Source organism: Ovis aries, chromosome 3 (genome assembly GCF_016772045.2).
Source record: "Ovis aries strain OAR_USU_Benz2616 breed Rambouillet chromosome 3, ARS-UI_Ramb_v3.0, whole genome shotgun sequence".
NCBI classification, from domain to species: domain Eukaryota; kingdom Metazoa; phylum Chordata; class Mammalia; order Artiodactyla; family Bovidae; genus Ovis; species Ovis aries.
Genome location: NC_056056.1, coordinates 140,526,139 through 140,553,346, shown reverse-complemented (window position 1 = coordinate 140,553,346; position 27,208 = coordinate 140,526,139). Strand labels below are relative to the sequence as shown.

Genomic DNA, 27,208 nt, shown 5'->3' with positions numbered 1-27,208 from the left:
GTATTCAAAAATTTAAAACTCCCAACAAACAAAAGTCTAGGACAAAGATCCTTCTCAGATGACTACCAGCACAGAGAAGAGTTAACATCTATCCTTCTCAAACTATTCTGAAAAACTGCAGAGGAAGTAACGCTTTCAAACCAGTACTACACAGCCAGCAACCTTCATACCAAAACACACAAGTGAAAATGAAAGTTGCTCGGTCATGTCCAACTCTTTGTGATCTCATGGACTATACAGTCCATGGAATTCTCCAGGCCAGAATACTAGAGTGGATAGCCTTTCCCTTCTCTGGGGGATCACTCCAACCCAGGGATTGAACCCAGGTCTCCTGCATTACAGGTGGATTCTTTACCAGTTGAGCTACGAGGGAAGCCCAAGAATACTGGGGTGTGTAGCCTATCCCTTCTCCAGATCTCCCCAACCCAGGAATCAAACCAGGGTTTCCTGAACTGTAGGTGGATTCTTTACTAACTGAGCTATCAACAAAGAGAGCACAAAAAAAAATTACTCCCAATATCACTGGTGAACATCCACCAAAACAATACTCAACAAAAAAGTGACTAACCAAACTCAGCAGTACTTTAAAAAGATCATATGCCACAATCAAGTGGGGTTTATCTCAGGGATAAAAGAATGGTTCAATATCCACGAATCAATCAATGTGATACTCATTAACACACTAAAGAATAAAAAACCATATAATAATCTCAATAGATACAGAAAAGCTTTTAACAAAATTCAACATCCCTTTATGATAAAATCTCAACAAAATGGGAATAGACAGAAGATATCTCAACATAATAAAAGCCATAAATGACAAGCCCACAGCTAACATCACACTCAATGGTGAAAAGCTGAAAGCATTTCCTCTAAGATTAGGAAGAAGACAAAGATGCCCACTCTCGCCACTGTCATTCAACACAGTATAGGAAGTCCTAGCCATGGCAACCAGAGAATAAAAAGAAATAACAGGCATCCATTTTGGAAAGGAGTAAAACGGTCACTGTTCACAGATGACATATACTATACAAAGAAAATCCTAAAGACACCACTAAAAAGTACCAAAACTCATCAATGAAAGTGTTAAAGTTACAGGATAAAAATTTAATATGTAGAACTCCGTTGCACTTCTCCTCACAACAAACTATTACAAAGAGAAATTAAGAAAACAATCCCATTCAAAATCACATCAAAAAGAATAAATACCTAGGAATAAATCTAACTAAGGAGGTAAAAGATCTCTACTTGGAAAACTCTAAGACACTCATGAAAGAAACTGAAGACGATGCAAACAGGTGTAAAGATATATCATGATCATGGATTAGAAGAACTAGTATTGTTAAAATGACCATACTACCCAAGGCAATCTACAGATTCAATGCAATCGCTAACAAAATACCAATGGCATTTTTCACAGAACCAGAACAAACAATTCCAAAATTTATATGGCAGCACAAAAGACCCTGAACAGCCAAAACAATCTTCAGAAAGAAGAACAAAGCCAGAGGCATCATACTCCCTAATTTTAAACTATGCTATGTACAAAGCTAGTCATCAAACAGTATAGTATTGATACAAAACAGACAGACCTACGGATCAGAACAGAGAATCCAGAAATGTATACACACTTATGGGCAATTAATTAATTTATAACAAAGAAGGGAGCAGTATACAACAGGGAAAAGACAGTCTTCAATAAAGGTTGATGGGAAAATTAAACAACTAGAGGCAAAAGAATCAAACTTAACAACTTTCTCTCACCATGAACAAAAATAAAATCAAAATGGATTAAAGACTTAAATGTAAGACCTGAAAATTAAAAATTCTTAGAAGAATATAGCTCTGTGACATCCAGTTTTTTTTTTAATTTTCTCAGATTTGCTTCCTCAGACAAGGGAAACAAAACCAACCAAATGGGACTTGAATGCTTTTGCACAGTGAAGGAAACATCAACAAAATGAACAAGCCACCAACTAAACGGGAGAAGATACTTACCTGAAACCAATATATCCAATAAAGAATTAAAAACTTAACTCAAATCAAAAAAAACAAAGAACCTGATTTTAAAATAAACAGAAAATCTGAACAACATTTTTCAAAAAACATACAAATGGCCAACAGGCACATGAAAAGATGCTCAACATCACTAAGTATCAGGGAAATGCAAGTCAAAACAATTAGATATCACCTCAGACCTTTTAAGAATGGCTATTATCAAAAATGATAACAAATAATAAGTGAGGACATAGAGAGGAGAACCCCAGTGCACTGTTGATGGGAATGTAACTTGGTGCAGATACTATGATAAAAATTATGGAGATTCCTCAAAAAATTAAAAATAGAACTAACATATCATCTGCTAATTCCATTCTTAGACATTTATCCAAGAAAATAAAACACTCAGTCAAAAAGATATATGCACTCCCATGTTTCACTGTATCATTATTTATAATCGCAAAGATATGGAAGCAATCTAAGTTCCAAGCAACAGATGAATGAATAAAAAAGATGTGAGATACACATACATATTCCACACAATGCAATATTACTCAGCCATTAAAAAGAATAAAATTTGCCATCTGCAACAACACACACAGACCTACAGGGAATTATACTATGTGCAATAAGTAAAGACAGAGAAAGACACATACTGTATGATTTTAATTATATGTAGAATCTAAAAAGCAAAACAACCACAGCTAAACAGAAACAGTCATAGATACAGAGAACAAAGCTGTTGGAAGAGGGGAGGTGATTGAGTCCTAGGATAGATACAAGTGAGGGAAATTAAGAGGTACAATGAAACATACAGTGTGGGGAATATAGTCAATAATTATGTGATACATTCATATAATAACAGATGGTAATGACTTATTATGGTGATTACTATGTACAAAAATACTGATTCATGAAGTTGTGTGACAAGAACTAATATAATATTGTAGGTCAATTATATTTCAAAAACAAACAAAAATCATAGAAAAAATGATAAGATTTGTGGTTACCAGAGGCAAGCGGTGAGGGAAGGAGAATTGGATAAAGGAAGTCAAAAGAATGTGAAGTCAAGTGGGCCTTAGGAAACATCACTACGAACAAAGCTAGTGGAGGTGATAGAATTCAGTTGAGCTATTTGAAATCCTAAAAAATGACGCTGTGAAAGCTCTGCACTCAATAAGCCAGCAAATTTGGAAAACTTGGCCAGCAGTGGCCACAGGACTTCATTCCAATCCCAAAGAAAAGGCAATGCCAAAGAATGCTCAAACTACCACACAACTGCACTCATCTCACAGGCTAGCAAAGTAATGCTCAAAATTCTCCAAGCCAGGCTTCAATAGTATATGAACTGTGGACTTCCAGATATTCAAGATAGATTTAGAAAAGGCAGAGGAACCAGAGATCAAACTGCCAACATCCACTGGATCACTGAAAAAGCAAGAGTTCCAGAAAAACATCTACTTCTGCTTTATTGACTACGCCAAAGCCTTTGATCACAACAAACTGTGGAAAATTCTTCAAGAGATGGGAATACCAGACCAGTTTGCCTGCCTCCTGAGACATCTGTATGCCGGTAAAGAAGCAACAGTTAGAACGGGACATGGAAAACAGACTGGTTCCAAATTGGGAAAGCAGTATATCAAGGCTACAGATTGTCACCCTGCTTATTTTACTTAAATGCAGAGTACATCATGCAAAATGCCAGGCTGGATGAAGCATAAGCTGGAATCAAGATTGCCAGGAGAAATATCAATAACCTCAGATACACAGATGATACCACCCTTATGGAAGAAAGCGAAGAACTACTAAAGAGACTCTTGATGAAAGTGAAAGAGAAGAGTGAAAAAGTTGGCTTAAAATTCACCATTCAAAAAAAGAAGATCATGGCATTCAGTTCCATCACTTCATGGAAAATAGATAGGGAAACAATGGAAACAGTGACAAACTTTATTTTCTTGGGAGTCCATAATCACTGCAGATGGTGACTGCAGCCATGAAATTAAAAGACACTTGTTACTTGGAAGAAAAGCTATGACCAACCTAGACAGCATATTACAAATCAGAGACATAACTTTGCTGACAAAGGTCCGTCTAGTCAAAGCTATGATTTTTCCAGTAGTCATGTATGGATGTAAGAGTTGGACTATAAAGAAAGCTGAGTGCTGAAAAATTGGTGCTTTTGAACTGTGGAGTTGGAGAAAACTCTTGAGATTTCCTTGGACAGCAATGAGATCTAACCAGTCAATCCTAAAGGAAATTAGTCCTGAATATTCATTGGAAGGATCATTGCTGAAGCTGAAACTCCAATACTTCAGCCACCTGATGCAAACAACTCCTTGGATGCTGAGAACTCCTGATGCTGGGAAAGACTGAAGGCAGGAGGAAAAGGGAATGACAGAGGATGAGATGGTTGGATGACATCACCAACTCAATGGACATGAGTTTAAGCAAGCTCCAGGAGTTGGTGACGGACAGGAAAGCCTGGCGTGCTGCAGTCTGTGGGGTCACCAAGAGTCAGACACGATGGTGCAACTGAACTGACTGAGGGATAGAATGTAAACATAATTAATATAATTAACATTGCTGTTAATTATACATATGAGTTGTTAAGACAGTCAATCTAAATCCTAAGAGTTCTCATCAGAAGGGAAAAAATTTTTGTCTGTTTTTTTAATGTTGTATCTATATGAGATGATGAATGCTCACTAAACTTCCTGCAGCAATCATTTTATGATGCATCATGTATGTAACTCAAATCATTATGCTGACCACTTTAAACTGGTGTTATATATGTCAATTATATCTTGATAAATAGGAAGGAAAAAGTTAACTATTGAACTGGTTTAGAAGGTTCACTAAAAACTTGTTTAGTATTCCATATTCTGAATAGCAAAACAAAACTCAAATCTAAATGAATCAAAGATTCTTATAAATGGCCTTCACTATACTCAAGCACTATAGGTCTAAGCTTTGCCTATGTTTCTCTCTCTAAAAATAAGCCCAGGCAGGAGACGCACACTTAAAGAAAATTACTGCAGTCTTAAAACTAAGATTATCATAGTAAGAGTGCACTATACTACCTAGAGAAAACCTGTGATGTCATTTAATCTTCCTCAGCAGTAAATTTTATATTCGATTCTAGAGCTACCAAACAAAGGCTATTCAATAAAAAACAATGCTAATCTGTAACAATTACCCAGAAAAACAAAGAAGTTTTGATATCTAAAGTTCTTTAACTAAAGAAAAATTTTTATATAACCATTAAAGTTCTTTTAGTGAAATTTCACTTTAAGAGTAAATTATTAAAGACATATATTTATTAATCTGTAAATCTGAGATTATCTGTTAATTCAAATTAAAAAAACAATAACACCACCCAAATATGGTATTCAAATGTATAAAAAATGAAGTTGATTACCATTTAGTTTTAAGAACAATGAATTCATTAATTCTGAACAATGAATTCATTAATTCTATCTATAAATAGAAATTAACTGTAACCTAACATGGAAAATAAATGCTCACCTCTCCCTGCTTACAATTAGCTCATAGTAAAGTGTTCTTTGGAAAAAAAATTAACAGCTTAAGTTTCAAAGAGGAGCCACAAAGCACTGAAGTGACATTTTTCTCAGGTCCTGCTGCAAAGCTTTCTTGTATTAGAGAACCATAACACTAGACAACAACAAAAGACAGGCATATTCTCAAATAAATCTGTGGGCTTCCCAGGAGATTCTGTGGTAAAGTATCCACCCTGCCAATGCGGGAACCACAGGAGACACAAGTTCAATCCTTGGGTCTGGAAGATCCTCTGAAGGAGGAAATGGCAACCCACTCCAGTACTCTTGACTAAAAAACCCCATGGACAGAAGAGCCTAAGGGGGCTACCGCACATGGGGTCAGAGTCAAACACAATTGAGCAACTGAACATGGCACATAGGTAAATAGGTAAGCAATGTTTTATTCCTAAATAAAGTTTCAAATTAAGTGTGGCTTGAAGCCAAACCACAACTTCCTGTGGGAACTGTGGATTAACTTCTTACTGTTAGACTTCCCTCATTACTGCTTACAGTTATTGGCCCACAAGGTATTTTATCTCATTTCCCCTAAGGACTTCGGCACTAATGAGTCGAGTTAAGACCACAATGTAGGCTGCTGATCGAGTAATTGGAAAATACCCTTTTCTCACTTTCCTTTCCAACACACACACACACACACACACACACACACACACACACAGTCTCTCTCTCTCTCTCTCTTATTCACTGACCCCTTCCCTTCCTCCAAGTTGATCAGGAAAGTAAGAAGGGCAGGAAACGGTATAAATGATTCCATGAAAGTAGTTTATGTAGAACTGAATACAGTGTACACAGAGCTCAGCAGAGTTCTGTTGTGTATGACTGTTTTCCAAGCCAAAATATTACTTACAAGAACTTTGGCAGAAGCATTAAAGTAAGAAAGAAAAAAATGTAGAACATACAAGGAAAAACTCACTTACTGTGTATCATCTTCAGGTCATAAAATTTTGCACTTAATAGATCTTCTCCTATGATCTTTTTTCTGTAAAGATCAATAAAGAGATGAAATAATAGAAAACTGTTACTCTGCTCATTTATTTTCAATCCACTGCCCACAACAATGAAAGCTATTATGCACCAAGTTTTAAATTTTAGCAAAGAAAGTATGATGAGTTGAACTCCCCACTTAGCTGCCACTCTCCACTCCAATGACTACAAAGGAGATTCACAAACATGAAACAAAACATTACTGCAATCCCTTTCCCTGGAACTAGTGGGAAGTATCAGAAAGAGGAGTCTTACATCTTTAGAAGGAAAAGTCAACACCAAATGGGTTATTTCCTAAGTGCTGGAAATGAGCCCTACATCTTATAAATATAAGCCTGTATGAGAGGAATTCTAAAAAACATCCAAAAGACTCCAGAAAGAATGTACAGTAAAAATCTAGTAACTGACAGATTTACCATGAGAGAAATCATTAATGGTTTGACTTGGTGGGCAAAAGCAAATTATTATTTTGCATCTGTTACTTCCTTTTACCATCCCTCAACCACAAGTCCTTGAGAAAAAACAGCTAAGCATGTGGACTACCTCAGGTGTGTCCGACCCACTGTATGACCCTGTTACAGGTCACATAATAACGAGCACTGCACTCTCAGGAGGAGCCAAGAGGACTAAGTAATTCTGAAAAAAAAAAAAAGCCTATTTATGACATTGCCATAGCCAAGAATAGGAGATGAATGAAGAATAAAGCTAGCAAAAGGTATTTCTTCATTATGCCTGGGGATAATGTGTACTGAGCAAACATAAATGGAAGAGTCAAAGCTGACTCAAATTAATTAAAAGAAACTGTACATAAAATCTGCTCTAGTGAAGTTATTAACTTGGGTTTATGGGTGGGCTCTTGAACTGAGTGTTCCACAAATCCCTTAAAGTCTACAAACTTCGTCTGTAAGTATATTTTATGATGTATCTTTTTGGGTAGAAGTTCTCTACAGTTTTCTTCGGATTACTAAAGAAGTCTATAACTTCCCAAAAGGTGAGATCTAGAGAGCTACAGAGTCATAAGTGGCACAATTCAGTGAATCTCAAGGAATATTGTCAATGTTTTTCGTAATACATTTACTCTCTTACGGTGTTAGTATTCTGATGAAACGTACTAATGAGCCATAGATTAAGCTATGAATTTGACAATATACTGACTTAATACAACTTCACGGCAGCTCTAAATGTAGTTCAGATCAAAAAGGGGTTAAATTTTATAAGTACTACAACAAGTTATTTTCAGTACACTATTAATTCAATTTAATTAAAAATTACCTTAACACCTGTTAAACTTGAGTTCTAAGTATTTTTAGGCAATTATGTTTTAACCATAGTAGCTAAGAAATCCAAACATTTAAAAATTTTTTCAAACATAAACATCTGTTACAGTACTATCAAGTGTCTGCCACAACACAAAGAAGCAAAAGGAGAAAAATAATAGTTTCAATTACAACAGTCTCATGAAGAATGTTGTACTTTATCATTAGTTACTTTCTATTTTCTGTCCATAAACAGTACAGCAATTACTCAAAATGTGGGCTGTGCACCAATGCTTATCCATAAATGGCTTGTGTTTTGTTTTTTTTTTTTACATAGCTGTAACTTTTATCTTTTAAAAGTATCAATCTATAACAAACTAGGGAAAAACTAAAATAAAAAAGTAATTCATCCAAGACAAAGGTCAAATAAATTATATTCTCAGATTTCATCTGGTCTGTCCTTAAATTATCAAGGGAATGCTTTAAAAGAATTATATACATTGAAATTTCACATCATTTTTTAAGTACTCTCTTTTTTCTTATTTGCTAACTTCTGATTCTACACAGTCGGATTCCATTACTGAAACTCATCACTAACCTTATACAGCTTTTAGAATTTTCCTGACAGGATAGCGGTTTCTTAAAAGAGCTTTCATTTTTCTTGTCATTTGTTTCTCTCAACTGTCTTTTTACTTGAACCTGTGAGAAAAGCAAAATCATCTATTTAGAGTGATAATATGGGATCACACCTATATATTTCCCTTGAAAGAACAAAAAATTAAAGCAGCATAGCATCTAAATGAAAGTGTAGCCCAAATACATATGCTTATTAGTTCAAGTATGCTAAACTATAAACTGAGTATTTGTGCTAAGCTCTGGGGAAACAAAAAAGTCATAGAGAGGCATGCAAATGAGTTATGAGTGTGCTAATAACAGAAATATACACACAGATCTTATATATGTAGAACTGACTTTATCTGAAGATACCAGAGAAGACTTTTTATGAGTAGATAATTTCTGAGTTGGTCTTAAAGAATAAATAGGAATTTGTCTAAAGAAAAAAGATTTTCTAAATGGCCAGTTATAAAAAGAGTACAGAGAAGTCAATGAGGATGTGGAAGAAAAAGTTGGCAGGATATGAAACTGATGTAATATATTAGAACCAGACGGTAAAGGCCTTGAAAAAGAAAATAATTCTATAGAAATCAGAAAATAAATGAAGGTTTACAAGTAAGTGAATGAAATGATCAAATTTGCTTTTTGTGACAGTGATATGGAGAATGAACCAGTTAAAGAGAAACTATAAAAGCCAGGAAACTGGAAGGAAGCTCTTGCAATAGTGTAGAACTATACTGTATGAGACAATAGTTACTAGCCATATACTATTAAGCATGTGAAAATGTGGCTGGTTTAAAAAGAGATGTAAGTGTAAAATATATACTAGATTTCAATGAAAACAACAATAGGAGATAAAATCCTTCAATAACAATTCTGATACTACATGTTGAAATAATACATTAAATATTAGATTAAACAAAAGATAAAAATTCATTTTAACTGTTTCTTTTTGTTCTTTTAATGTGGCCACTAAATGTTTATAGAGTGGTGTGTATTGATGGTATATTTCTATTGGCAGAACAGATCTAGATGACAGACAGCCTGAGGGTCTACAGAGAGGTAATGAAATGGAATGAATTTAAGACACTGTGCAGAAAGAGGAAGCAAAAATAATGTAAAGAGGAAAAATGGGAAACTTCCAGAGGCTTTTGATCTGGGTGACTGGGATTACAATACCATAAACTGAGGTTGGCAGAGGGGCTGGGGATGAGATGAGTTTGGGGTTTGTCACTGTTTAGACTCCTTTGGTATTCTAGATAGAGATGTCCAACAATTGACTGAAAATATAAGCAACTGTGCATGTCTCATTCAAGTTTAATTGTAAAGGGAAAAGGATAATAAAGATTCAAAAGAAGTAAAAGGGCAAAGAAAGATATTCAGAGTATATAGATAACATCACATATGATAAAAAATACATTTTAAGTTTAACAAAATTAGATTAGCACTGTCCCAAACTTTTAAGTAACATTCAAATTCTATTAAATAAAACATACATTTTATTACAAGCAACAGAACAAAATTTTACAGAGTATCTTTGGAGGCTAATTCACACAACATTTTATATATACACACATACATACATACACACACACACACACAGAGTCTAGAAAAACAGAGAACACGTCTTTCAGAGAAGTTATGCTTTATAATTTTAATTATAATCACACACATATATATAATGTTTTATCTTTTCTTGAAGATATATACTAATCTGCATAATGTCCAGAGTTACACAATTAAACACGCAGGATCTTCTACATATGTCATTTTATTTGAACTGTAGTCTCATCTGTACCTTATGTCATCAAGACTTATCTGGAGAAAATAATTAAAACAAATTATAAACATCTACAGTAGGAATATTTAATGATTAAAAAGTTTTACATTGCTTACCTACCCACTTCTACTCACAAAAATAGCAACCAGTCTTGCTGCTACTTGGGAAGTTTGTCTTTCCCATTAATTGCATTATTTATATATATTGTATATCTTCATTTTTAACTTTCATTTTTGCAATACCATTCCTGATTTATCAGCAATAACATCAAGAAATCTCTTTACCACACATTTCACTTTACTTGCTCCTTACTCTCTTTTCCACTTTTCATTTTTTGTTCATCAATTTAGGAAAATTGTTTCTATTTCTTTCTTCTTTTTTTTGGTAAGCCAAAAATAAATGTGAATACAAATCATAAATCATGGTTCATAATCAAATAACATCAGTGTGATGTGTGCATCTCAAGAATGTGATCAAGATTAAGCATTACAATAAAATTGTACTTAACAAAAGAGAAGTTATCTGCCCATAACAACTGTGAAACTGTGAGAAGTCCTCGTCCTTCTCAAGATTTTCACAAAGTCCCACATTTTTCTCCAGTTAAACTGTTTCCTTCAAGTACCACCAGCACTTAAGGACAAAGACACCATTTTATATTTAATTTTACTTGTTTAATCTTCTCAACATTATATGCTTTTCATGAAAACATAATTTTCAGGTACTTTGGACTTTTTTGTGGGGGTCTGTCTCTGAATCTAATATCCCATTCATTTTTTTAATGGAAACTAAACACGTTAAATTTAGTTAATTCACAAATACATTCAAGTATCTATTAAAGCAAAATCATCTCAATTAAGTTTACACAGTTCATTCTGCAAAATAAACTCTAAGCCTTACCTTAACACAACCTTCTGATACACTGAATTTAAACACCGCCTGAAAAGGTTTCCGGTCAATAGGACATGAAGGCAGTGTCTGAAAAATCATTAACAAATTATAACTTTACAAATGTCTCTTTAAAATAGGTCTAAATTAAACTATAACATTTATGGTAAGTTTTTCACTGGAATAGGAAACAACAGAAAAACAATTTTTTTTTTTTCTTTCAAAGATAAAGATGAAACACTTTCTATCTGTGTCATGTCACAAATAAATACTGTAGTTTTTAAAAATTCATTCAAACATTTACTGAGCAACTACTGTATGCTAAATAAGTGGAATACAATGAACAAGAAAAAGAAGATCGCTGTTATCAAGATAATACCTATTAAGACCTGCTCCCCAGTTGAGAACTATAGCTACAATGAAAGGAAGCTGGGCTGAAATCATTAGTTCTGTGATCCAAAGCACTTGAGAAATCCTAAATAAGCTGTAAAAGGAATGGCTTGGACAGGTCCCTCACAGATTTTAATATTCTAAGCCAATATTTCCCCCCAAAGAAATCTTGAGTAAGCAGCTGCACCAGCAATTTAAAAGGAAAAAAAAAGTAGATATGAAGAAAAGGAAAGACTTCTCCACTCCTCCCTCAGTCACATAGGTACCCTTTTCAGAAGTAGTTTCTTACATATCTTTTTGGAGATATCAATGTTTATACATAACACGTTGTATCTTTTAAATATAAAATTCAGATGCTCAACTGAATGTTGTATTTCTCTTAATTTCCTATCTTAGATTGGTAAGTCTTAAACTGGCTCATATTACTATTTCACAGCTACCCCATTCTTAATATGTACGTCATACCAGTTTCGATTTATATCTTTTATACAAGTTGAAAATATTTTCATATTTAAGGGCTCTTAAACGATCCTTTTCTTTAAACCATCTATTCATGCCTTTTGCCTAACTTTATTAGCTTGCTGTTCTTTTACAAACTGCATTAGGCTTTCTTTATAGATTAAGAAAAATTGTCCTCTGCCCACTCTGTAATTCTAAATCTTTATTTTGACAAGTATTATTTCCTGTACTTTCAAAATTAATATGCATCAACTCTTAATTAACAGTTTCTCTGGTAGTATTATTAAATGTTTATATAGGGAAAGGTTTACATTATTTAAATATTTTAAGATAAAGTATGTCATCTACTAGGGTAAAAGGGAACTTTCTGCAGTCTATGAAGCCCATACTAAAATGTGATATTTTAATACCTACAGTTATTAAAGTAAATCAGGATTCTAACAACTTAATAGTAATAGTCTAAAAGAAAAGACAGTAATCAAGTTTTGATAAATAATCCTATACTCCCTAGTGGAAAAATGTGATTTTGCCTTTCTTGACTTTGGCACAAACCAAGATAAACCAAGTGCAAGCACAACAGGATGTGTGTGGCCCTTGATCATATAATACATTTTCACAAAAGCTTATGAGTTACTTTGGGAGCAGCCAAAACATAAACTGAATTACTTTTTACTACCCTGCTAAAAAGTGATTTTTCTTTTCCTAAGTAGAGAGGCCTTAATCAAATGCTTTACACCGTATCTGAATTAGGAAATGTGACCTTCCTTACTATATTAAGTCAGTTTAGATTGGTAGAACCCACCTCAGCTTACTTCCAAGTACCATGGATTTAGGATGCTATTACTTTCCCTTCAGAAAAATTTGACCTTAAAAAACCACTACAAGGAGCAACAAAGCTGCCCATACCTTTTAAATAATGCATTACAAATAACAAATCTAGTTCAAAGAACTCAGCATCATAACTGTGTGACTGTTCTTTATATTAGCATTTACTGCATAAAATGTCTTAGCCTAGAAGTTGTAATAACACATTTATAACTCAAAAGAATACTCTATCGTGGAAATCTTCAAGTACTTACTTTTACTGAAGTTTCAAAATGTATTTTCTATTTTAAAGGCAAATTTAAGTAATACATAAAATAATAATAAAATTTTGCTTCCTTCATTTAAAAAAAACTATTAAAATAGATGTGTAAGGGCTCTGGATTTACTGTCTATTTTCATATTCTGCCCTGTCTATGCATGCATGTGCTTAGATGCTCAGTCACATCCAACTCTTTGTGACCCCATGGACTATATAGCCCGCCAGACTCCTGTCCATAGGATTTTTCCAGGCAATACTGGAGTGGGCTGCCATTTCCTCATGTTTAATGTTAAGCAAATTACATAGCCTTTCTATGTCTCTTTTGTGAAAATGGGGATGATAATAATAATCTCTGAGGTTTCTGCAGGAATTAATGGCATACACTGAACATTATGTAAAGTCTTCCAAACGTCAACTGGCTTTATAGCACTAATGATAAAAAGGCTTGGTTCACTAATGAAAACTCAAAATATGATGTACATATACATGCAAGAGACAAGAATTGTTAATGATGTTTTAATTGGACTTTTCAAAGTTCATGACATATATGGACATTAAACTATTTTTATATATTTCAAGTTCTAACACTACAATCCAAAAAGAGTCACTGTGTTAAAGGAATTTAAATATCAGATATAAGTCAGATAGACCAAACCTTTCTAAAACTCTGAAATTACACAATCTCATTTTCTTCATTATTAAATTTCCTCTGCTGACATCAGCTAAATGGCACTCTTTCCTTTACCATGTTCAGAGTATCAGAGTTCTAACCTGAGTCATTCCATTTTGATCTCTTACAGATAATAAAGAGTTTTAAGTAAGATTTTGGTTTTGTTCTTTTTTCTGTAAGCATAATTGTCATGGATATGTGTAAGGTTTCATGTGAAGAAAGGGTTTCACTGCTATTTAAAAAACAAAAAGAAAAAAACAATAATAAAAAGTAGTAGTTTGGGAAACTACTGCTATATATTAAGATAATCTGTATATACTTATATTTCTTAAAGATAATCTAGTTAACACTAGAAAATAATAGATTTTCTTTGGCTCAGGCTTAGCCATTAGAAAAAATTCTTAAAAACAGGTTATCCTCCCCAGATTTTTTTTTAAAAAAGCATATATGAGAAAATAAGCTATCTAAAATAGACAAAATATCTTTTGCTACGGCTACTGACAAATCATAATATCTATTTCTGACCTTAAAGCAGTTTAGCAAAGCATTTCAAAGGGGACACAGAAAATTCAGTTATCCTAAGTCTTCACAGCATACTTCAGTAAACAGTGATTAAAGAAGAATTAAACAAAAAAAAAAAAAAAAAGAAACAATTTTTAAAAATTAAGTGGATCTTTAATTTTTCCTTAATATATACTCTAAGGAAACTATAAGAGTACCTTATATTAGCATATGCTAAAGCTCGAAACCACCATCATTAATAGACACTAAAGCACAAAATATATATCTATGATGATCAAATAGCTTTAACAGGGAAAAAAGGTTTTAAATAATGGTTTGCACTGGCCTAACTTTAAAGCATTCCTGAGTATTCTTCATCCTCATAACCCAGCAGATATTCTAATCTTGAGTTTGTGTCACTAAAATAACTAATTTAGTGTTTAAGTTGTGTAGTTTTAAAAATTCACATTTAAAAATAATGAAATTTAAAAATACACTTAATTCTGCTTTAATGTATTTTTAGTTCTGAAGAAAATCATCCCAAATTTTACAACAAAAATTAATACTTTGGTTATTCACCATTTTGAGTCTATATATATATATACATACTCTTTAATTATTCACCTATTTTAACTGACAATGACTTCTATTTTAACAATTTTTAAAGTATCTAATTTAATTAGTTTCACAGTCAAAGTAATAGAATATCATTCAACTTTGTGATACAGCTACTAAATGAACAGAATCTGATCACTACTTTACAATGTAACGTGTATTATAAGAACAGAGCATACATTTTACTGTGAATGCTCTCTAGTAAAGTTATAGCAGTTAAGGAGGCGATTTCAATAGAAAAAATAATCTTCCTAATGATTTCAGTAAAACATACCCTAGTATTCTGAAGCGTTGTAAATTCCCAGCTCAGACAAACCCATATTTAAATGTAAGAACAGGAAACCTTCCTTATTTGGGAATTCAGGATTCTTGATTTCTAATATTTCTTGCTTCCTGCTGCTGCTCTATCCTCAATCACAAAGGCTGCCTACCGATAGCCCCTCCTAGAGAGAGAGAAGCAAGTGTTAAAGGTAAATGCTTAAAGACTAAATCTCAGTACCTATGCTTTAGGTAGGTTTGTCTGTCCATGGGAATCTCTAAAACATCAATCTCTCTTACTATTAAATAGAGCATATTATATAAAACTCCAGTTCAAAATCAACAAAAGTGATTTAGGAATTACACTATCACAGGTTGATGCTTATTTTAAAGCCATTCACCAGGACCTATCCTTTCACCTTGATGGTCCCAAGATACGCAGTCTGAACCCCTGATGAAAATGCTCACCTGTAGTCAGCCTACATATACACTACCACATTTAACCAGTTCTTTCAAGATAGTCCTTGTCAATGCATATTAATGAAACTATGGTTCTTTATAATCCACTTTCAGGAATGTATCCCCACAAGACAAATGACTGTCAGTGATAAAATTAACAGCAAGAAAACAGTTTCTCTAACTACTCAAAAGAAACTTTCATTTTCTTAAACATGTATTACAACAGTTGGATAGAATTACTTTTAATCTTTTTCTCTTTTGACATTTAATAGTTAGGACTTTCTTTTTCTAGCACAAAAAGAGGAAATCCCATAAACTATCAATATAAATCATTTCACAAATTCTGACATTTAAAATTAGACTATACACAAATATACATCCAACTGGTAAAAATAGAATATCAAATGAAAATCTATTATATATATGCTTTGAATATGAGCATTCACAATATAAACATATTCTTTTTTTTCCAAAGGTTATACCAAAGAATTAACCTACAGAGTGAAAACAACGGGGAATTTGGAATAATCAGTCACAAATTCAAGTTCTGGAGAAGTCAGAACTAGCAACCTCTATAATCTACTTTAAGGATGAAGACAGACAGCCCTGAATCACCTACTGTATAAGTTGCAATAATTAAATGAATTAATGTATTAAACAATGCTTTATAAAGATAAGGACTAATGGTAGTGCTCCTCAGATATGTTTAAATTATTGTTCACTGAGAACTATTTAAAGATTTGGTTTAGTTCAGGAATAAAGAAAGATTAAATTTTAGCAAAAACTGTTGGGAAAATCCAGGTAATAAAACTTTGCTGAATTATGTTACCAAATAATAATCTAATCATCAGAATGATATATTAATTTTTCTACCCACTGCTTAAGGGAACATCTGTATAAAACACATCTGTAGTCCTATCAGTCAACTAGTCATATTTTGATTTTTTTGGTATTATTAATTCAAAAATATACTCCTCACCTGTCTGCACTGAACACTGTTGTCTGACTTCTTTAAGAACCATATATCAAGACAGTAAGACTCTTCATTTCTAGTCTCATGAGAGAAAACATACCCTTGCCAATTGTCAAACTTTTATTTCATTAACCTTATTTTCTCAAACTGAAGCTGTCAGCAAGTTGAGGGAGGATAATTTGTTTATAGTAGGAAAGTTAATCACATTTAATAATTACTTAAAAAATAAGGGGAATATTTACATTACTTTAAAGTGAAAAGAACCCCAACGGTATCAAGAACCTCCTAATCATAATATCACATATTCCTTTAGATAGAGTTTAAAAAACAAAAAAAACCTTAAACACTTCAAACATGAAATGTTTCCAAGTCCTCAAACTTTAACCTTTTAAGGGTCAAAATTTTAACCACTTCTTGACAACCTGTCAAACCATAAATCTTATTTTCTTAACGTACGTGTGTGTGTGTGTGTGTGTCTGTGTGTGTGTGTGTTTGTAGCTTACCCTATTGTCTATTGAGTATCATAATTATGACTGGCTGTGAATACTATAGCCATGCGTCAAACTACTCTAGCTTTCACCTTTCTAGTTATCTACTTTCTTTAAAATGTGCAAACTAATCAATATTAAACTTAGGTGTAAACTAAATGTCCTCAATATGTTTAGATTGCATTTTTGCTCACAGTAAAAATACTTAACTTTCTAAGTAGCTGGTAAAGTTTAATGTATTGATTCTTTAGTTCCAGATTCTCAGTTCTAATACTGATGCTTTAAAATAGCAAGAATTTCAACTTTCTTAACGTGCCAATTACTATGTCTTTGTTTAGATTAATATTCTATTTCAAAATCATCATTTTTATTTTATAAACCAACAGGCTTACCATCTCTTGAGATCCTTGAAATTAAACATAGAGTAGAGTAGACATGTTTAATTTCAATTTCTTCTAGTGTCCCTAATGGGAAGCCATTAGGCTGTGGGCCATGAAGATCATCATTTCCATTATTCTGAATCTTTCTGCCCTAGGTAAAGTAGATGCTATGAAATATCCAGCAACTAAATTCAGTTTCTTACTCACTTTAAAGTCCTCATCTAGCTTTTGTTTTAAATAACCACAGAAACAAAATTTTAGAGCTTAAAGAAATTGAAACTAATAGTGACTTTGGATGTAGGTATTTTAAGAACACAAGAAATTCCAGGAGTGTGTCCAAAATAAATATACTAGACTATTATATGCTTTAATTTTCCTTGTTTCTTATGGAGAATTTCTTCAATGCCTAAAATATTATGGTGACAGTAAATAAATGAGTTCTTGGTTCTTGGTAACAGTTCCTAATCATACTTTAGTGAATCTTGAGTACAAATCTTAAGATAGCTCAGCAGAACTTCTGAAAGCCAGAGAAGACTAGGAAGGTGACCCAGAATACATTTTGTACTTTTTTCTCATGTAGATTTCCAATCACTGTAAATCTCACTTTTGATTTCTAACTTCCTACTAGAAGTGAACATTAGTAAAATTTAAAACTATGGGTCAATTTTTAAAAAGTATTTTTATTTCAGGCTATCTCTTGAAGTATTTAGAAACAAATTAAGAGTTCAGGATCCTTGCCCTGAATAACAAATAACCATTAACACAGTAATTTAAATGAAAGAATATATATGAAAGCCTTATTAGCACAAGCCTGGCCAGTTACTAAGAGACTCAATATGGACACATTGCTAAAACCAAAATCCAAAGTAAACTACATGCCTCTTTTTAAGAATAGAAGGAGGCTGAGGAAAATGAGAAGAGATATCTTAATAACTAACGGTCATGAATAACTACACTAGTGAATATGAAATCTGTTTCTATTTGTCAAAGCGCTTATATACCTCAACATATCTAATTTTTTATCATACCAATAAAAGATTCCAACTGAAAATTTAGTTCAAATCCTAAGTGATTTGTTAACCAGTATTCATTTATTGTTTACACTGAACATTTTATTAGAAGACTGTGTTCTTGTTACTGCTCAACTTAAATGGCTTATTTAATTGATGTATGCTATTCCCATTATGGACAGTGAAATAATTCAAAATATTCTGTTTATTCTCTACTTTCAAAGTTAACTACTTTTGTTTAAACAATATCGCAATTCCCATACTCTCTAACACAATTAATGGTAGTACAGCAGATAAGTATTTTCTTTTTAAATCAATTTGCTCCAATAAAATGTTTATATCCAAAGAAGTAATACAAAACAAGAAAGAAAACATTATGTATGTAACCAAGTATTTTCAACCTAAAAATATTCAGCAAGAGTTTAAAAACAGACAAGTTTAGCACTATTTAGTAGAGCTGAACATGTACATAGTCTACAACCTAGTAGTGCCACTTTAAGATTCACACTCTAGAGAAACCTGAACTTGTACATCATGATAAAGCTAATGGTTGTTTCAAAAATACATGTAGTGTAATGAAGGAGGTGAATCAAGTCTATTTTATATATTCTAATCTCCAGAGGAAAAACACACACTCAAATCACGGTTGTTGAACCTCCCTATAATGTGGTCACTGCATATAATCTTACGAAAAGCATCAAATTGAAGACTTCTGCCCATCTAGTAACTGTTTCTCTACTGGAAGCAAAAATGCTTCTATTTTTAAGATAGCTAATCACAGAGCAAACCGTGGTGCACAAATTTAACACAGATGAAATCATTAGTTGGGTGGCAGAGAAAAATATGCATTCCCATTTCATTCGTAAACACTCCTGCAAACACACAGGACTGTTCAGAATTATACTAAATAATTAAACTCAAAAGATTTTTTCCCAAAATACATTTTCACCTATCCTGAGTCCTTTCTTGCCAAAAACCAGTTTAGACTTTTATCTAATTAGAACTGTTTCAAGTATACTGTTATGAATTCAAATGGTATAACAAATTCGTTTTTCCTCCCCCCAGAACTTGGCCATAGTCAGTATAGTTATGTTACCTTTTCCACACTATTAATGAAATATAGGTAAGACACAGAACTGTGAAACCCCAATTATGCAAAACGCAATTAATTCTAATGTGCTTAAGGACAACAAACAATCTGAATGCAGCTAATACTAAAAATATTTTTATGCTTTATTTCCTTTACTTTTACACACTGACAAATTACTAACTCAAAAAATATAGCATGATCTGTGTGACAAGTTTTCATTTCACAATTCATAACTATAGGGCTCATAATGAATACTCACTGTACAGTAGTATTATGATCTACTTGGCACAAACTGTATCAACATAATACATTAAAAGTCCCAAATTTTTCTATTTCTCAATCATTTACTATCTATGAAGAACCTCAATAATATCTCTAACTTTTAAATTAGTTCATAATACGGGAATTAGAAAATGCAGCTATAAATTTATTTCTGCCTCTTAAGCTATGAGACCTTGGCCAAGTTATAGAACACAGAATCCAAGTTTCCTCATCTGTAAAATGGAAAGACACTGTTACATCTGTTCTGGTTATCCCACAAGGCGGATATAAGGAAGTAATTTAATAATCTATATAAAAATTCTCTGAAAAATATAAAACACAAAGCAGAGAGAAAGCATTATTAGTAGTAAGCAGATATAATCACAAGAGGGTCAAGAACACTGAAGATGAATTACTGTGTTTCTACCGGAAAAAAATACCTATTTTCCAATAATTTTAAGGTATGCATTTATAATTTTTGTATTACAAAAGCACAAAAAGCTGAATATATAAAGTTTAGAAGAGAACATTTAACAAAATTGGAGCAATACAGAGACATTTGTCCTAAGTGGAAAAAAACACATTACTGTGAAATAATTTATGAAAGGCAGTATCAAGTCTGTAGGTAGAATGAAATCATGCTAGGGAATTAAAATACAATAATATTTAATATTCAGACTCACCTCTGCCCATTTAAGAATACAGGTCAAGCAGAAGACATGATTACAGCTTTCTGGAAAACCAATTTCCTTCTCTAACAGGCAACTGAGACATATTGGACATCTATCAGCTTCACTGTACAACACACCAGTGGTAGCAATATTATCTTTGTTTTCTTCACCTATAAAGTAAAGCAGTCAGTCATATATGCTTTCAATTCCTCTAGATCAAATGACTTATGTTTCTGGTAGTATGATGGACTCGATACTCTAAAGGGCCCTCCTTCTACAAAGCAATTAGATACAGTATAAGAAACAAACTTCTTGAGCACAATACCTCCAATGTTTACTAATTTAAATTTAAGGAGGAGTGAAAAGAATTTTTCATGAATTTAATTTTAAAACAATAATCATATAGTTCAAATATTTAAAAATTTAAAAATGGTTATAGTAACAAATCTCCCAAGCAAATCCATCTCTATGTATTCAGTTCCACTCAACACAACAAGTAACAACTGTTAAGCTTGTTCTGTGTTCTTCCAAAGACATAATGGAATGCACAGACAAGCAAATCCTAATACATATTCTTTTAAATCTCCTTCTTCAGACAAATGCTAGAATACCATACACACCAGTTTGAGTTTTTGTTGTTGTTTCAATCTAAAGATGGGACAATCACTTGTTTTCAACCTTTGGCTACTGCAAACAATGAAAAACTTATTTCCCACCTTTAACAGTATATCAGTAGGATAAATTCTTAAAAATGGATTTATAGACCAATGTGTCTGTACATCTGTAATCTGAATATACACAGCCAAAAATTATACCCCTTAGGGTTTGTACTCATTTAAACACCAACCAGCAATATAACCAACACACAAGCAGCAAGCAGTGCTTGCTCAAAAGTGAAAGAAACTCCAAGATGTGACATAAAGTAAAACAAAAATGAAGAAACAGTCAGCTGAAATGTGACCAGTATATGCCAAGCAAATGGAAAAGCTGAGATCACCCTGAGAACACATGTTCATACTAGTGTTTAGATCTGGAGACTAACCTTTAGGACCAACCCAGGTAGGGAAACTGACCCTAGGAGATTCCCCTTTTAAGCCAAGACCCTCACATGGGGTTAAAGTGGTCCCAGCATGGGTTCAGAAAAAAAAACAAATACATATAAATCCTCTGAATGAAAACATCCCTAATTTAGGCCCTCATGATTCCACACCTCATAATTAAACATCACCAAGCCAAAGAAAATAAGTTGACTTAAGTAAGAATCAGCAGAAACAAGAATGTGCTTAGATTTATTTTTATATTTTACATACTATATTCATCATAAATTTATTTAGATATCCACTGGCTTCAAACATTAGAACTTTCAAATACTACATTTTTGTTGTTTAGCTGCTAAGTTGTGTCTGCCTCTTTGCGACCCCATGGACTGTAGCACATCAGGTTTCTCTGTCCTTGCTATCTCCTAGAGTTCGCTAAACAGCAGATTAGACCCAGAAGAAAAAAATATCTATGAACTAGAAGAAATGAAAAACTGAAGAAACTACCCAGACTGTAAGAAACAGAAAAGGAGATGTAATCTGTGAAAGAGAGTTTGGAAAATGAGGTCAGAACAAAGCCTAATACATTAACTGAGGTTCAGAAGAGGAGAGTAAAGGGCAGGCAACAGTTAAAGTAGTAATGGCTAAGAAATGATAAAACAAATAAAAAACACAACCCAACAGATAAAGGACACACAAGGTATACTAAATAGGAAAAAAAAAAAATTCCCATTTAGAAACAATGTTGCCAAACTGTACAACATCAAAGATGAAAAAAACATCTTAAAACCAAAAAGAGGAAAAAGACAGATTATCTACAAGGGAATGACAATTAACTTGAAAGGACATTTCTTGACAGCTAGTAAGAAAACTAGAAAACAGCCCAAACAGGGAAAAGAAACAAAACTTCAGAGTGCTAAGAGACAAAATAATTATCAATCCAGAATTGTATTATCATTCTTTGAAAAGCTTAGAAGAGGATAAAATTTAAAAACACTTAAGCATTTACCACCAACAGACTTTCACTGGTGCTGCTGCTAAGTCATTTCAGTCATGTCCGACTCTATGCGATCCCACAGACGGCAGCCCAACAGGCTCCCCCGTCCCTGGGATTCTCCAGGCAAGAATACTGGAGTGGGTTGCCATTTTCTTCTCCAATGCATGAAAGTGAAAAGTGAAAGTGAAGTTGCTCAGTCATGTCAGACTCTTCACGACCCCATGTACTGCAGCCCACCAGGCTTCTCTGTCCCTGGGATTTTCCAGGCAAGAGTACTGGAATGGGGCGCCATTGCCTTCTCCAGACTTTCACTAAAGGAAAGTTTTTTTTGTTTCGTTTTGTTTTGCTTTTTTCAGAAAGAAAAACGAGAATAGAAAAAAACAAACAAAAAGAAGACAATAATGATAAAAAATTTGAACAAAAAAAATGTCATTCTGAAATCAGCAGGGAGCAAAAATTTAAGAATAAAAAGAGTTCAATGAACTAAAAACCCTGACTGATTGCAACAAGACATGAGAAGAGTAAAAAAAAAAAAAAAAAAAAGCGTGCACTTTCTATTTAGGCAGCTATTTCAGAGTTTAAGAACAACGAAAATACGTAAACAAAAAAATATGTGCTAACAGTTTGGAAACACTAAGTTTTACTTTCAACACAAAAGCTTTATAAAAGTTAGGTTACCTTGCATATCTTCATAGTCCTGATCACTCACATTTAGAGTATATATAGTTTTCTTCTTCATTTCTCCTTGAAAAAGGATTTCCTACAGGATGAATGACAACAGAATTTTTATGTTTGCCTTGTACACATAATATACATAATTAATTTTTTTAAATCCCAAACTCTAAGAAATTATTTTACACATAAAAAAATAAAATATGAATCAAGTCAGTAAATTTTCTGGATAATCCAGTATACTTTTATACTCCCTGCCACCAAGCACAGTCTTTCTGAAAGGAGAAGCCTTATACAGGTATTAAATAACAAAGACTCATGATAAATTTTGTGGTACAGACATGAATACAATTGGAGCTTAGAGAAAAGAGATCAGTTTGGACTGGAGTTTTTATTGAAGTTGATAGGTTATGTATTTTAAGAAGCTTAAACACATTTAAGCAGCAACACAGAATGAACAAATAAAATGGCATATAGGTAGGCCAATCTGACAACTAAGAGTAAGTGGTAAAAGTACAACTGTGTGTATATATTGAGGAGGGATGGGCATGTAAAGCAAGAAGTTCATCTGAAAGATTACAGTGAAGGTAACAAGAGCAACATAAATCAAGCTGAGCTAGATTATAGATGGATCTCTAGTGATTGACTGAGAGGTTTAGATTCAATCTTATAGATTCCTCTGAAGATTGACACGATGTAAACAATATACACGAATCTTTTTAACGGAATGATCTGCCAAACACAGAATGGATTATAGTGGGGAGAGATTAGAAGGAAAGATGTTTGCATAGTTAGAGTAACTGGCTGTGAAATTTATAGAGAAGCAAGACATTAAAGAGCTGAAGTATTTCCAACATTTGGTAACTACATAAATACAGGGAAAGAGTAAAGATTATTTTGGCCTAGAAGACTAGGTAAATGGTGATTACAAGAGACAAAATGAGAAACAGTAAAGAAAATTAATTTGTTAGCTAAGAGGAACAAACTTATGAGGTAAAATTATTTTTAAAACCAACTCTTAGAATTCTAGGGCTTCCCAGGCAGCTCAGTGGTAAAAGAATCCGCCTGCAATGCAAGAGACTCAGGAGACTCCAGTTTTACCCCTGGGTTGGGAAGATCCCTGGAGGAGAAAATGGAAACCCACGAGTACTCTTGCCTGGAAAATTCTATGGCAAGCTACAGTCCACAGAGTTACAAAGAGCTGGACACAACTGAGCACACGTGCACACTTTAGAATTCTTTCTTGAATTACTGCAAGACAAGCAATTGCAAAGAACTATTCAAATACATTTTGGAGTATCTAGGCACAAGAAACCACTAAGTTCATCAGTTATGAGTCACCCATGTGTGTATGAAGTAATTTTTTCTATTAGATTTTTAAATGTAAACCTGTGAATTTCTACATTAAAGGTTATGTATTGCCTAGGAAAATTCTATTAGGTTAAGTAGGGAGAAATGCAAGGGCCCATACTTTGACTCAAAACTCAACCAGAAACTAACATATATAGAATAATTTAAAGGTTTTAATAAGTTAAAAATTAGAATTTCAACTCGGTTTCAATCATAGTCTGCCTTAATAAACATAGAACGTCAAGAACAAAAGGAAAACCTTTCACTCAGCCTACATGCACAACATTTGTTATACTTTTGGTACTATTCTTTAGGTATCATGTAACAGCTTATCAAGGTAAATACACTGACGTTTCCAAGTGAGACACGCCAGGAGGTTTTAAGCAGAGGCCAGCTCCAAGACCACTGCATTCATCTAGAGGGGGCGATTACAATGGTTTGCACTAAAGGAGAAGCAAGGGTGATAAAAAGTGCTCAGATTACAGCCGTTTTCAAAATACAGCCATCAGGATAGACTGACTATGGCATATGTGTTAGAGAAGATCCCAGGATAACTTAACGGTATTCAGACTTGAGTAACCAGAACGACAGAATTGCTGAGATAGAACACTTGATAGTCATAGGTTGTTGTCACACTTGATGTTTACTCAGAAGGACAGGATCAATATTACTTGAGGACCTGCCACAAATGCAAGATACCTCAGGCAGCACCCTAGCTAGCGAGGAAGAATCTGCGTTTCATCAAGTTTTGTTTAAGACTCATATACACAATAATGCCTGAGAAACACTACTACAAACAACTTCCAAACCAAGCTGATTTTAGAATTCTCTCCCATTATGACTGAGAATTCAAAAAAAAATTGTAACTTTTGTCATAAGCAAATCCGTGCTTATGACACTGCCTAGCAATCAATAACAAGCAAACAAGCATCAAATGCTAACCATTACTATTAATGCAGATCTTCCATCCAAATCCATCTTAAACAAAACCAGGAAGCACCTCCAATTAACTACTCAAAAATTTGATACTCCCTCTAAGGATATTATTAGTATTTTTATTTTCCCTTGAAGAAATCATAAAAAAGGATATTTTTCAGTGATGCATGTGTTAAGGAGGATTCTATCTATTATTATAAGCCAGCAGTCAAAAGCTGGCTAAGTATTTTCTGTAAATAAAGTTTTGTTGAAGAACAGTCATGTTCATTTCTTTGAATTTCTTATGGCTGCTTTTGCACTACAATAGCAAAGTTGAATAATTACGACAGAAACCACATACTTGGTGTGAAATGAAAATATTTCCTGACATATTAATCAACAAGAAATGACACAGCCATCAGCAATTTCTGGCCTCTATATGTGAATGAGGACTCCCACAACTGAGATCCAGCGGATGCTGCCACCCCTTGCGATGACTGCTGAGGAGCTGGGGGAAGCAAGCAGCAAGGTGAGCAAGGAAGCAGGGCTGGCCCCAGACGGCTGAGGGGCACGTGAGAGGAGTGAAGGCAGCGAGCCCAGAGGCCTGCGTCTGCCCAGACACAGAACGCTAAATGCCTTAACCTGGTAGCTGATCTTTGACTTCAGACTGGCCTGCTCCCTTTGTTGCAAACTTGTATATAGCCTGGCTTCCCCTCCTGCCCCCTTGGAGCAGATTTCTCAGAAATACTGAGATGCTACCTCCTGGGCTCAGAGTCCTAAACATTCCCACCAAATAAAATAACTCTACTTTCAGGTTGTGACCTATTTTTTTGTCGACAGTGGCAAAGTCTACAAAAATTACGATCGGCCCTTTTCAGAAAAAGTTTGCCAATCCTATTAAAGACTACAAAAGGCTGCCTCTTTGGAGATGTGGCTCAGTCACTGCAAAGCCCCTCAAGCTTTCTTAAGTACAGGCATTGATTTACATTTGTATTCAACTGGTACCGCAGCACAACAGCTACTTATTATACATCAGAGTCAATGCTCCTGCAATGGTTCCTTGAGTTTCTTTCAAAACTGCCTGAAGGCCATGTACTTTTGTTGGTTTATGTACATTTATTTTATCAATCTGGCTTCTAGAGTTGTCAACTTGTTTTCAACTCTGCTTTAGAGTAAGGTTGAGGCAATTAACTCTTTCAGCTTAATGGTTATTTCCTTTCCAGCTTCTTTGCTACATAATCCACTTAACTGCTTCTGATCTGTCACTGTTAACTTTTAAATCTCTTGCAGAATGCTCCCCTTAATTTTTTTTCCTACCTGATTTCCACCATAAAGCAATCTTATTAGACTTTATAAATAGACTTGTTTGCCTCAAGTGGGCTATTTTGACAAGCTTTGTTTAAAATATTCTTTATTTGTATGTTTGGTGCTGGAGCTGTAATACTAGCACTCTTCAGCACAGATAGGAATGTCCTATTACCACAGGTTTTAAAAAAAACTGTTTGCATTCAAACACTAACTAGTCTGACACTTACTAGTAGTGTGACAACTTCTTTAAGCCTGTTTCCTCATTTACAAAATGGAAATAAAGTAGTAACTCATTTCAGTCATTATGAAAATCAAATTACATAAACATGTAATCCATTTTAAGTGTTCAGTTCAGTTGCTCAGTCGTGTCCAACTCTTTGTGAGCCCATGAACCGCAGCACGCCAGGCCTACCTGTCCATCACCAACTCCCAGAGTCCACCCAAACCTATGTCCATTGAGTAGGTGATCCCATCCAACCATCTCATCCTCTGTCGTCCCCTTCTGCTCCTGCCCTCAATCTTTC

At 33.8% G+C, this 27,208-nt stretch overlaps 1 protein-coding gene across 3 annotated transcripts in view; it reads right to left on the bottom strand.

The window, feature by feature from the left end:
- Positions 1 to 27,208, bottom strand: part of SCAF11 (SR-related CTD associated factor 11) — a 91,909-nt gene that overhangs the window by 29,548 nt on the left and 35,153 nt on the right. For 2 of the 3 annotated variants that reach the window (XM_027967426.3, XM_027967427.3), the window contains exons 3-7: positions 23,118 to 23,199; positions 20,418 to 20,575; positions 11,109 to 11,186; positions 8,415 to 8,515; positions 6,494 to 6,555 (exon numbers count right to left, since the gene is read on the bottom strand). In XM_027967426.3, coding sequence (XP_027823227.2) covers positions 6,494 to 6,555; positions 8,415 to 8,515; positions 11,109 to 11,186; positions 20,418 to 20,575; positions 23,118 to 23,178 — 460 coding nt within the window. In that variant the 5' untranslated portion in view covers positions 23,179 to 23,199. Of the gene's footprint in view, positions 1 to 6,493; positions 6,556 to 8,414; positions 8,516 to 11,108; positions 11,187 to 15,089; positions 15,259 to 20,417; positions 20,576 to 23,117; positions 23,200 to 27,208 lie in introns of those variants that run through there. The other variant, XM_012174439.4, reaches the window with a different exon arrangement.